General features: G+C 39.9%; 1 protein-coding gene across 7 annotated transcripts in view; it reads left to right on the top strand.

Annotated features, from left to right (window-relative positions):
• LOC135324422 (protein Hook homolog 3-like) overlaps positions 1-13,137 on the top strand; it is a 91,371-nt gene that overhangs the window by 19,050 nt on the left and 59,184 nt on the right. For 5 of the 7 annotated variants that reach the window (XM_064500695.1, XM_064500693.1, XM_064500692.1 and 2 more), the window contains exon 3: positions 6,334-6,406. The exons of the other annotated variants lie outside the window; for them this stretch is intronic. In XM_064500695.1, the coding sequence (XP_064356765.1) occupies positions 6,334-6,406 (73 nt within the window). The remainder of the gene's footprint in view (positions 1-6,333; positions 6,407-13,137) is intronic. 7 annotated transcript variants of the gene reach the window in all.

Below are 13,137 nucleotides of genomic sequence, written 5' to 3'. Positions count from 1 at the left end.
GCATTCATTGCTGTTAACAATTTAAAAAACAAATTTGAAACAAACAGTAGAGTTCTCCTTTTTGCTCCTTCAAGTCAAATAAAAGGAGTTAGGATAAAACAAAGAAGTCAGTGTTTTCTTCTGTATCAGTAGCAGTAACTCCCTCTCTGTCCCAAGGAAAACCACTAAGTATAAGAAAGTTGGCACATAAGTAGAAATGCATGACAACAAGGCAGGTGGGTGCTAGAAGTTATTCCGAAATCATGCATTAAAGTTTAATAGTGAAGAATAAATTAGGCCAAAAAGCAATGGATTATTGTAAATAGGGGAATGGAGCCTGGATCATAGGCATGCAATCTGTGACTTAAAGCTGTCATCTTCAGTGAAGACTAGAGATTTTCACCTCAGACTCTCCCAACCCTTAAGCAAATGCATCTTAAAGACAAATTTAGAATGGAAACTAGAGTCAAAAAGCCACTTAAAGTTTCTCTTATTATTCCATTAAGAAAGGCAAACTGCTACTGCTGTAAATGATATTTCCTGAAGTTTGGGGGTCACTCAGTACAGTTGCCTCCAATTTAAGGACCTCCACCAACGTGTGTTCATTGAGGCCGAAAACATTAATTGTGTTGGGGAGGGGAAGAGATTTCTGATGACTTTTCAGTGCATCAAGAATTTCATCATAATAAATCCATTTTTATAAAAGTCAGAAAAGCAGATTAATATCTCCAGTGAGAATTCCAAAAAGGGGATGAGTTTTCTATGACTAAGCAAAATGCAGTTATTAATGAACATGAGTCAGGTGAAGCACTGGATAGAAATCTGAAGATGTTGGGCTTCAACTTTTTGCAGTGATCCGGTGATCTGGGCACATTTCTGTAGAAGAAATGGGCTAGCATTTCAAGAAAATTGTGAGATTGAAGTCTGAACTTGCTATTCTTTCTATTTCTTTACCTCCACTGTCATGGGAAGGGTCTACTAGGTACTTATCAAGGCAGGTTATTGTAGAAACAAAGACAAAATTAAGACAGTAGTTTATGATGAGGGACAGTTTCAGAGAGATTCTTAGTTCAGGGAAATAAAGATTTACACAGCAGAGAACCAGAAGATTTGTTGGCAGTGAAAGAAGAAATGGAAAAAAATCACTTGCTCATCAGATGATAGAACAGCCATCCCTTGTGTTAACTGGCTAGGAAGGGTCAGGAGCTCCTTCCATCTTGAAAGTATGTTGGTTTTTATTTCACTTATTTATTTATTTATTTTAAAACTAGGATAAGGTGTTCTCCTAAGTGTATGAGGACCATTTGTTAAGAGAATGAAACCATGTATCAGAACTTTCCTGTAATAAAGCTGCTGAAAGAGCCTGTGGAAAAGGGTACTTAGAGAGGAGTTGTTGACACTTTCAGAAGCTTTTTGCCAATGTAGAGTATGATAAAATATGGTAGAAATGTGATGCAAGTAAGGAAGAGCATTTTTACCTACAGATGCAGGTTTCGCTAAATAAAAATCCTGAAGGACACTTTTTATCTTAAAGTTTGAAATTCAAGTTAAAGTACTAATGAATTGGATTCTCCAGCGCTAACCTCATTATGTTTGAGAAAGAAAAATCAGTCTATGCTTTGGAACTGAAATATATATTTTTTTAATTCCTTATGATATAGAGTTCACTTGAATCTTCAAATGTGAAGGCTACCATTCCCTCTGATTAAAACAGGAATGAAATACAGTAAAATTAAGATGCCTGTATACCATCCAAACTGTTGATTGTTCTAGAGAGTGCAATATTCAATACTTTTTACTGTGATGTTATTCATCAGTTTCAGTATTTCTTACACATCCATTGATATCAGTGGAAAAAAATAATTCTCTGTTATACACTAGGGTACTTTTTGCCTTTCTTCTACCTCTGGAGACTGTTTAGTATCTAGGTATCATTAGGTTCTTCTTTCTTTCTTTATCAGTCATTGAGTGAGACTAAGTGTTATACAGTGCAGCATAGCTTGTGTGCGTTAATATATGCAGAATATAAAAGCAGAGCTTTTATATTCCTAGTGGAGGGAGGGGTGTGTCTATATAAACACACGCTCATGTGGGCCTCACCTTGGCCAGGAGATGAGTACAATGCAAGTGGACTGAGTGTGGTGAGCTGTGGCCAACAGGACAGTGCAAACGAGAACTGAGTGTGATGAGCCTTGGTGGATCAGTAAGTGACAGGAGAACAATACCTGCAACTGCTGGAAATGTGTAGCATGATATCATTGTGGACTGATCTGATTGGCAGCCCATGCCTACATCTGGCTATAAAATCTCCCAGTAACAGAGATCAGGGTGGGGATGTTGTAACCTTCGACACTGTGTAGAAGCAGAGCACCCGAGGTGGAACCGTTATGAGTTGATGTGGAGCCACTGCCCAAGAGCCTGACACTGAGACCTGTGGGAGTGAGTGTTGTGCTTCCCCTAGGCTTGGCTTTGCTGACTTATTGGAGTGGTGATGGGGGGGAATTGAGAGTGAGAAGCTTTCCCTGATGCAGCTTCTCTCTCACTTGGCCTGCTTCATAAATTCAGAGTAGTGGTGTCATGTTGTTTAGTGTGTTTCCTATCCCCCCCTGCCATGTGCACATGCACACTTAAAACAGCTTACTGTGCCACTGTTAAAATGAGTCATAGTCATGATTTATGCTGCATACTCAGTGTTTTGGAGTGGTTGTTTTGGAGAGGTGTTGGGTCCCCCCCAGCATCTGTGAAGTGCAGAGGCGATTGCTTAAATAAAAGGAATAGGATAGAGAATATAGGATAGTTCTCAGCCCTGCTGAGAACAAATATTACATGTAGCAATACTGTATTAACAAAAGGATAAGTATCTTGTGCTCTGAAGAAAAATACAAGTTAACTGAAGAATTAGAGATTAGGCAACTATGAATGTATGAATACCTTTATAAAGGTAAAGGTATCTAATGCAAGAGATTCCCCAACTTTGGCTCTAGCCTTCAGGTTATGATGACGACAGAAACTTCACTCGCAACACTTGGTTCAAGCAAGTCATCTCAGCGTACTGATGATATTCCAATCAGTGGTTTTCTGCTGACCTCATTTAATACATCTTCAAATTAACTGGTAGACAGTTCATAATCACAAATGCTCTCTTCTCAGCTAAGCCTATTTTCATTTTTGTTTCAGTGATGCGTTTTCAAGCATTCCAATAAGAGAGGATCTCAGCTTTCCTGCTTGTAATTGCACGGGCCTAGGAACTCCAAGAACTTTAAAGAACATGGGTCAATTGCATCAAGGATTAAGCTGGTTAAGTGGAGGAGACTTGGTCACAGTGATGGCTATAAGCTAGTGTAGTCTTGGAACGTGTACCCGGAAACCCATTCATTGCAGGCAAAACAGTCTCAATTTGGGGCATTTCACCTAATTTAATTTGTTGCCAGTTAACAACATTTTAATTACCGATTTGGGTATTGAGAAACAAAGACATTAAATGTAGGGAAACACCTTTCTTCCCCTTTCCCCAGGATTAACTTCAGTCCAAGACCTCTCCTCCCCCCTTCCTAGTCCCAACTCTCCTTGTCTTCTCCGCATGTTACACTCAGTCCCTCCCAATCCCTTCGGTGAGGCGACAGGCAGTGCAGGAGGTTGGGGTCAGTGCATAGTGGTTTCTGTCTACCGCTCCTTGATTCTTACTCTTTTTTTTTGCTACTCCTGGATTCTTACTCATTTCCTCTGCTCTGGTGTGGGTTCCTCCATGGGCCGCAGTCCCTTCAGGGGTGTACCTACTCTGGTGTGGCTTATCCATGAGCTGCAGTTCCCTCAGAGGCATACCTCCTGTGGCATGGAGCACTTCCTCCCAAGAATGCATCTCCAGCCATGTCCCCAACAATGTCCCCTTCCACATCTCCTCTATTTTGTTTCTCCAAACATGTCTCTTCACATATCTCCTCACATGTCTTTTTGTATCCCATGTCTCCTCATGTCTTTACTTTTGTGTGTCCTCACATACCTCCTCCTATATCTCCCACCTCTAACAGCTGCCACTCCTTCTTAAATATGTCTGAGCAGAGGCTCCATGTGCTCCTCTGATTGGTTGAAGTTTTAGCAGGAGCTGGGTTGTTTACATCCCTTTCAGAGCCAGCTGTGACCATCCCAGGGCAGTTCCTGGCCTCCTCACGCACAGGGCACCCTGCAGCCCCCTGCTACCCAAACCCTGTGTGTTAGGCCCAATACACCATTTTTTTGATGTTTCTATGCTAAGTTTTTGATCTCTGATGATTAGGTCCCTTAGTTTGATTATAGAGAGAAAACATTGCTGTTGATGTTAATTCTCATGATTTGAACTTTAGAATTTTTGAGGAGAGAACTGAAATTTTGGCAGTTGCATTAGGAATGATGGTGAGGTGACTTCCCAACAGTGGAGGAAACTATGATCATTTTAGACTTTCTTGGTGATGACCCTCTTACAGCTCTCTTTCTGAGATTTGCTGACACAGGACTGTCTTTGGATATTACTAGCTATTGTTTAATCTGGCATCCAGGTCCTGTAAAGAGAATTGTTGCTGGCACTTTTCTGACTATTGTTTTGTGTGAATGACTGAATGGATTGTTTATCTGCTGCTAGTTCTTGGATCCTTCATGAAGACCAAAAGGGACACTCACATTTAATTTAATTTCATTCCAAGGAGCCTCCCTAAAACAAATGTTTAGAGAGCTAAATAAAAGTGTAGGCAGTCCATGACTTCTGTCAAGAAGAAAGTGAAGGTAGATTGATGGTCCCTGTATCACATTACTGTTGTAGCCAAGAAAAGCTTTTTAATCATTGTTGAAATATAGCTCTCCGGGGTGAACTGAGTTGGTGTTGAACCCTAAATTTTGCATTTTTTCATCAGGTGATGGCTTCCTTGTTGAATATTGGGTATGTAGTGTTATTCAACCAGTACCTCCAAGTAGATTTCTCCTTGTGGGCATTTCTATGTTGTTTCCCATCTTGCTTTTCAGACTAGTTTTTTTTTTTCACAATGAAAATGTAAAGCCAAGAATTGGCATAATCATGGCACTGCAGCCTTGAAGCAGCTGAAGATGTTGTGACATACCATGACCTTTAAGGATGATAAAATGAGGCCCCTAAGAAAGTTCTCTTGGTCTTCTTTGCCAGTGAAACACAGATAATTATGTCCACTTTGTGTCTCTCTGGAGAATGCAGCAGTAAATTTAATAGTACTTGGCAGCAATGTGTGGTAGTTTAAGTCTAGAAATTAGGAATACTTTTTGTGCAACTGAAGTCTGGAGATTGACTACTACATTGGCTCTTAAGAGCCTTACTCTTTCAAAAAAATGCTACTGTTTTTTGGACTGTGGTGACTATTTTTCATCTGAAATATGAGTCTTTCCTTATGTTAGCATATTGCTTTAATACCAGTTATTTTTAATGTCTTATCTCTCTTCAGTTCTGATCATAACACTCAAAAATCTTATGTTGTAGAAGGGAAAACGTGACTTCAGTAAGCAGTAGGAAATGTTACCCTTTTAAATAATCTTGTCTCTAAACTAGGGGCAAGAGGGAGGGAGTGTTAGTTGTCATGAATAAGTAGCTCAGTGAAGATGTGCAAGGAGGTTTATAGAAATAGCAGCATGCTATACAAGCAATAGGTGTTCTCTTTTTCTGTGTCTTTATCTTGATTGCCTCACCAGAAGTGCAGAAGATGGAAAATCCTTTAAAGAAAGGTAATGATAAATCTTTTTGTGAAGGATTACCATGAAAAAATATTTGGAAAAACTGATGTTTGATAGAAGAGATAACAGATAAGTATGTTCTCAGTAGCAAATACTTAATTCCAGTGCTGCTTTTAACTTTTTTTCAATGTATGAAGGCGGCATATTTTGTTCACTCTCAAGTTTTCCTTTTTATTAAAGGAGTATTTACAGCCAGAATCTAGCAAGGAATTCATGTGTGAGGGGGAGGGAAAAAAAACTTAATAATTTTACTAACTTTTAAGTGTTGCAAACATGGTAGTATTCCCTGAGAGTTTAAGCCCCAGCATTAGCTGATAACCTGTAACATTAAGAAAGAACACTTTCAACATGGAGACATGGAAGAAATTGGCAAGATGCATTCTAAGTGTTGCTGTTTCCTCAAAAGTATTAACTACCCATGGCATGCAGAGAAAACTGAGATATGAGCAGCATGTAAATACTTAGATAAATGAATAATAGCAGTATTCTGAACTTTTATATACTGGCCATATCTATATAGATAGTAATTTAAATAACATCTGCCTAAAATAGATGTTGAATCACTAAGGTGTCAGTACTTGAAATTTGTGTTCTTAACAAATGTTCTAACTTTTTATGTATTTTCAGAGATCCAACTTACTTTGATGAAAACTGGTTAAACAGAATCAAAACAGAAGTAGGAGATAATTGGAGACTAAAGGTATTTGGTTTGTTTTGCTTGCCTGCAAATCTATATATCAGTGCTTAGTACAATATTTGTACTTAAATAGTAATGTATTTCTAAATTAAGACTTTGCTTTATAATAGAGTATATTGAATGTAAGGTGATTTTAGTTACGTTTGTTACATTATTAGTAGTAGTATCCTGTAGTTTAATGAAGAAAAAAACCAAACAAATGTTGAGTTTATAAATAAGTTTCAATAAGCTAAGAGGAAAAATAAATCTTAAAATAACTTGTATGTGTAAATTACCATTTGAGCAACTGAGGAGTGTGAATAAAGGGTTTTACTCTTTATTGCAAAGTGTGAAAATAATTACTCTTTCAAAAAAAGTGATTCTGGTCTGAGAAATAATTGCATAAAAATAGCAAAGTAATAAGTAATTTATTTGAATAAAAAGGCAAAGTGATATTTCTTTTTACTTTGACAGCTCTGCAAAATTACTGAGCTGTAGGAGAGGAAGTGGTGCTCTTCTGTGTTGTGTGTAATCAGCATGTTTGTTAACCACACTCTATTTGCTGGATCATTTCTGCTACCTGGTATACTAGTACTTTTTCTTGATTCTTTCTTATGCAAACCTTCAATGCAGTAGAAGTTTCACTGTAATTAAGGAGCATTTGGGCTTAAAACCAGGAAGAACACAGTTAGACATTCAGATGTCAGTGTAGCTTTAGGAAAAAAAAATTTAAATGTACACTGACCACATTTGATGGGAAAATCAGGATATATGTGCCTTTCTAAAATGCCATTTCCAACCTAGTTTCCTGGGGAAACAAATTGGTATGGTTTGTCTGTCAGTTCATGCCTCTCATAAATCCACCTTGTTCTGGCTCCCAAAAGCCCTTCTGAACCTGTTTCAGCTATGTTTGGCAAAGGGCTTAGAACTCTGAGTTGCTTTAGTTCTTACAGGCTGTGAATAGAGGAGATGCACAAATAAGTGCCTCCTGAGAAAAAGGTAGGGAGGACTGCTCTTGTACATATTTTGGTTTGGCCAACAGACCTGTCAGTATTGTGTGTACTGCCTCACCTGTCATGTGTAACTCTGGACTATGTATAGCATGTCTCTTGACTAATAGGGTTGCCAGCAGAAGTGAGGGAAACTGGTGAGGCAATATGGGTGGGCTGGAGGACAAGGGACATGCCTCCCCAAAACAGCTCTGTCAGTTCTGCTGCCCATAGAACAGTTTATTTCAAGTAACTGATAGCTAGCTGAAGCATGTTCTTGTTGCTCGACAAGGTTGCTCTGTATCCAATATCATATGGTGTAATAGTCATTCACTTGTATGAGCTGTCAGTATTACAAAACAAATAAAGGATCCAGCCTAGAGGGGGAAATGGATGACAAGACAGAATGTGCAGGGGTTGTTGTCAAGAATAGTTCAGCAGTCAAGGGATGCAGATACATTGAAACAGTGACTTGTGATTGACATTTGTGCCTATCTCTGTTTAATTTTATCATACTGTGTCAGAGAGGAGCAGAAGTGGCTGCTCCACAAGGGCAGGTGAGCCAGGAGCCAAGGGCAACAGCAAGGCAGATAGGGCAATGGCCTCACTGACAGAGCACAGTCCCACAGTACCCAAACAAGAAGAGCAGAGCAGGTCTGGTGACAGCAGCCAAGTTCAGACAGTAGTCCAGTGATAGCCAGACAAGTCCATAGCAACAAAACAGGTCCAAGGTCAAGCCAGGAAGTCAAGTCAGCAGGTCAAGTCTAGATCAGAAAGGGATGGATACACCATAGTTCAGGCCTAAGGTCAAGAGCCTGAGCTTAAATGCAGCTCCTGAGCAAAGGGGGGAGGCCTCACCCAGCTCTTTCTCACCTGTCTGATCCCAGATTACACAGCTGTGTCATATCAGAGCTGGCCTTGAGCACAAGCAGCCAAAGCCCTGGGAGGGGAGGAGAGATTGCAGAGCCTGTTGGTGCACTCAGGGTCCTGGCATGCTGTGACAATGTGTAGAATATATTGTTGACTGTTTGTGGGATGGGAAAAAGAACTGATAGATTTAACTCTTTTTCATTCAATGTGACCATATCTAAAAATTCATATTTTGGGAGAGGAAGGAAATAGGTTATTCTGCTCATTTTCTGACTTTTCTTCTAGACATTTGCCTTAGCAATCAGACTGCAGCGTCGGTTTAACATACATTTTTTATCTGTGTTTATATTAACAAGTAGCATCTGCTCCATTATTGAATAGCACATTTGAACAATGGATGCGATTAGATTTTCTACAGCTGGAACAGTTTGGATGTCTTGTGGTTTACAAAGATGAATGTGTCTGATAAAAACATTGCAAAAGGGACTAATTAAATTACAGTATTGACTACTTAGTGCTGTAACCCAAGTAAACAAATCTGATTTTTGAGGATTAATTTTGGCTCCCTATTGTAGCCTAGTTTTTATGCTTGCGTAGAATTTTTCTACAGTACTAGTTGGGAGGACTGTGGTGGAGTGATGGTAGACAGTTTTATATGTATAGTATCATCCTTTCAGTAGTTTCATGTCCTCCTGTAGGAGAGGGGAGTACTTGTTCATGAACTGTCCTTCTGGGTTCTTGATTTTTTTTTCCCTCCCTGATAGGGGTAGAAGCTTTTCATGTGAATATGTATTCCTGCTAGGCTTTACAAACAAGACACCAGAGACCATCAGCATATTTAAGAGCCAGCATTCATCTTTGTGTCAAGAAGATAGTTAGTAACTAACATAGTTATTTATGTTTCTCTGTCTTTAACTTCTAAGTCACTATATATCCCAACATAAGTATAATCTAGAAATGCTATCTGTGTTCAAAGCTATCTCCTTAAAAAATGTGTCTTGCTTTCCCATTAAACTGAAGGAAGAGTTTCTACCTGTCCATGCAATGCAAAGATACAGGTATGTTCTTAGGATATCTTTTCATGGAAGACAGATGGTGGTGGTTGGGGGGATAAGCCCCAAAGCTAGTAGGTTGGTGTCTCTCTTGGCCCCCTATATGGTTGGTGAAGAGACAAAGATTCCTGCAGAATGCAGTTCAGAGCAGAAACCCTAATGTAGGTGGTTGGAATTGTGGAGACAGATGACTTGGGTGCGTTCTTTGTGAAGCACAGCTAAGGAGAATACAGAATCACAGAATAGTTGGGGTTGGAAGGGACCTCTGTAGATCATCTGGTCCAACCCCCCTGCTCAAGCAGGGTCACCTAGAGCAAGTTGCCCAGGACCCTGTCCAGACGGCTTTTGAATATCTCCAAGGATGGAGACTCCACAACCTCTCTGGGCAACCTGTTCCAGTGCTCTGTCACCCTCACCGTAAAGTTTTTCCTCATGTTCAGATGGAGCTTCCTGTGTTTCAGTTTGTGCCTGTTGCCCCTCATCCTGTCACTGGGCACCACTGAAAAGAGTATGGTCCCATCCTCTTGACGCTCTCCCATCAAATATTTATACACATTGATAAGATCCCCCCTGAGCCTTCTCTTCTCCAGGCTAAACAATCCCAGCTCTCTGAGCCTCTCCTCGATGATTAAAGGGATTGGAGCATCCCTCATACAATACCTACTTAAGTCAGATGCCTGAAGTTGAATGATACAATTTCTCACATCATCGCAAGTCTATGCCCTAGCAACACTTCTAAGGGTTATAAGGTTGGTAGTTATACCCTGTGAAAAAGGAAACATGCCTGTACCTAATTATCCAGGCAAGCTACTGGTGCAGGACAGTTCAGAAAATTAGGGTTACTGTTCAGATGCTTTAGGACCTGGGATGTAAAAGGAACTGGGAAGAGTCAACTTACTGTTTTTCAGAATCTTCAGCACAAACAGAATACATACAAATGATATGTAAATATATATAAATGTAAAGATTGGAAACCAAATTTCCTAATGCTGGAGAGAAAACAAAAGATTAAACCACCATTGTTTCACTACTGTCCAGTAATCCTTCAGCTTAAGGATGTTCCTGGTGTCCTCTTCATCAGGCTATCCTATTATTGCTCTACATAGAAAGATCTAGTCTGTTCCTAGAGAGGGAAATCTACATAGAACACCCTTACAGAACCTTGTCTTATAATGTGAGGGACTTGAAATCAGATAAGAAAAGAAACTTCATAGAATCATACAATGATTTAGGTTGGAAGGTACCACTGGAGCTCTCTAGTCCAATGGCCCGCTCAAAGCGGGGCCAGCTAGAGCAGGTTGCTCAGGGCCCTGTCCAGTCAAGGTTTTAATACCTCCAAGGATGGAGATTCTACAATCTCTCTTGGGCTCCTGTTCCAATGTTTGACTATGAAGGATGGTCAAAATTTTTTTTCTTACTATCTAATCAGAATTTCCTGAATTACAACTTGTGTCTGTTGCCTCTTGTCATCTTTGAGAAGAATCTGGCTTTGTCTTTTCTACACCCTCCCATTAGGTAGTTTTAGACAGCAGTAAGATCCTTGTTGAGCCTTCTCTTCTCAAAGCTAAACGAACCCAGTTCTCTCAGCCTCTCTGTGTACATTGTGTGCTCCAACCCCCTGACCATCTTGGTGCCCCCCCCCCCCCCCGGACTTGCTCCAGTATGTCCATGACTGTCTTGACCTTGGAAGCCCAAAACTGGACACAGGACTCCAGGTGTGGTCTTACAAATGCTGAATAGAGGAAAAGAATATCTTCCCTCGATCTGCTGGTTACACTCTTGCTAATGCAGCCCAATATGCAGTTGGCCTTCTTGACTGCAAGGGCACGCTGCTGCCTCCTGTTCAACTTGTCCACCAGGACCCTGTTGCACAGAGAAAGTCAAGGCAGGTTGATATGCACAAAGCTTTATTTGCAGGGTCCGTAGCTGATGGCAAACATTGACTTCAAGGTTACCCTGGGAAAAACAGGGATAGAGAGAGAGAAAGGAAGGGAAAATTCTCCCCAGTGGCCAGCTAGGGAGAGAAGCAGTGGGGTCCCCAGGTGAGCATCCTTTCGAGTGCATCAGGGGGTCTCAATTGCATCTGGGGGGGAAAGGGAGAGAGTGACAGCCCCCAACCATTTCCCCCCCAGTACAATTACACCTTTCATTGATGCCCATTCAAGTTTCCAATTGGTGATCTTTGACACTATTGGCACTGATTGGAATATGCTTAATTAGGTGCAAGTGTTGCACACTAATTGGCTACTAAGCCTTGTACACATCTGTTACTGGGTAATATTTATCAGATATTAAAATGACTTATTTCCTTATTATCTGTCATGTTCTAATATGGAGTCAACAGTCTAGAATCTACTAGGTGGCTGGAAGGAAGGGAATTTTAGTACAGAGCTATAAATTAAAATTGCAAAGCAGTGCAGTGAGAAGATAGAGGAGAAACAGAATGACTTAGAAATAGGAAACAATCTCTTTCTCAGGGAGTAAGACATAAGTGATTCAAAATGCACCAGTGTAAGGCCATGAGGATAAGAGCACTTGAGATAACAAGCCCAAGGTGCTGCCATAGCAGTCTCAGGGTATGCAGGTGAAAGGTTGCAAGGGGAAAGGCAGAGGCTAAAACTGCAAATGGAAGGACTTTAGCAAATACACAAGTTAAAGAATGAAACACTGTGCAACAACCCCCAAGTCCTTTTCTGCAAAGCTGCTTTCTAGCAGCATTTTGAATCTTATTTGATTCAAATAAGGCTTATGGGGGAGAGGGGAAAAGAAGTATTTTCTAGGCTAGTGCTTTTCATTTCATTACTCTCTTTTGGGATATTTTCAAGGTTCATCTCAATGTGTTTGTTGCTAAGCTGGACTTTAATTCTGTAGCATGGCCCATTGGTTTCTGTGGTGCTTTCTGCAGCAGCCTAAGGTAAATTACAAATTGGAAGGTTTTTAATGAATCAAGTTTGAAACTGATATTCAAATCAGCACAATATTCTTTGCAATGATATGAAAATCATTTTATATTGTAATTCTTAAATTTGCTGTAGACTTTGTTTATGACAGTGCATGACCACTGAGAGAGGTGGTGGGGACTGGACTGTTTGGCAATCAGCTAGGAAATTGTTGAAGTTCTTACACCAAAAATAATGTGTTTGCTGGCAGGAGAGGGGGACTACACCTGAAGATAAACTAATGATTTGTGTACATCCCATTAAAAGAGAGACAGAAATAGCTGTGGTTTGCAGATTGTTATGTAGCATCTCTAGTTCTCATCTTAGGTTGCTGGAGTGTTTGGTATGTCTTTTTAGATGTCTAGGTAAATGTCTGTTTTAGTATAACTTTAGGTTCAATGATTACAAAGACAATGCTAAACATTTTCTGGGGATGTTTTATATATGCTTGTAGTTGGTCAGTTTTTGACTCCTGGTTTCCATAAGGGGTGGGTTTAGTAGGAATGAGGTCAGACCATTACCACTTTTGAGTTTGGGGCTCTCCTTTAGCTTTCAGGATGAATAGCCTGTTCCATTCTTAGACTTCTTTCTGGAAAGAAACTGAGTTTAGCTTTCAGCAGCTCTCATTTTGGCTATGTTGGAGTTCATAATTTGTCCTTGAATATGAGTATAGTGCCTCTTAATTTATTTTCTGCTGTGTTTTCTCAGGTCTTTTTGGAAGATAAATAACTTAAAGAGGCTCTCCACTGCCAAAAGTTATTTTTTATATATATATATATATATATATATATATATATATATGTACACATACACACACACAGACACACACACATGTACATATGTGCATACATATGTGTATATATATGTATATACACATATATACATCCTTGGTTTTAAAGAAGGTC

This window comes from Dromaius novaehollandiae, chromosome W (genome assembly GCF_036370855.1).
Source record: "Dromaius novaehollandiae isolate bDroNov1 chromosome W, bDroNov1.hap1, whole genome shotgun sequence".
Classification (NCBI taxonomy): Eukaryota; Metazoa; Chordata; class Aves; order Casuariiformes; family Dromaiidae; genus Dromaius; species Dromaius novaehollandiae.
Note: the sequence above shows the minus strand (reverse complement) of the source record. Positions and strands in the feature narration are given on the sequence as shown.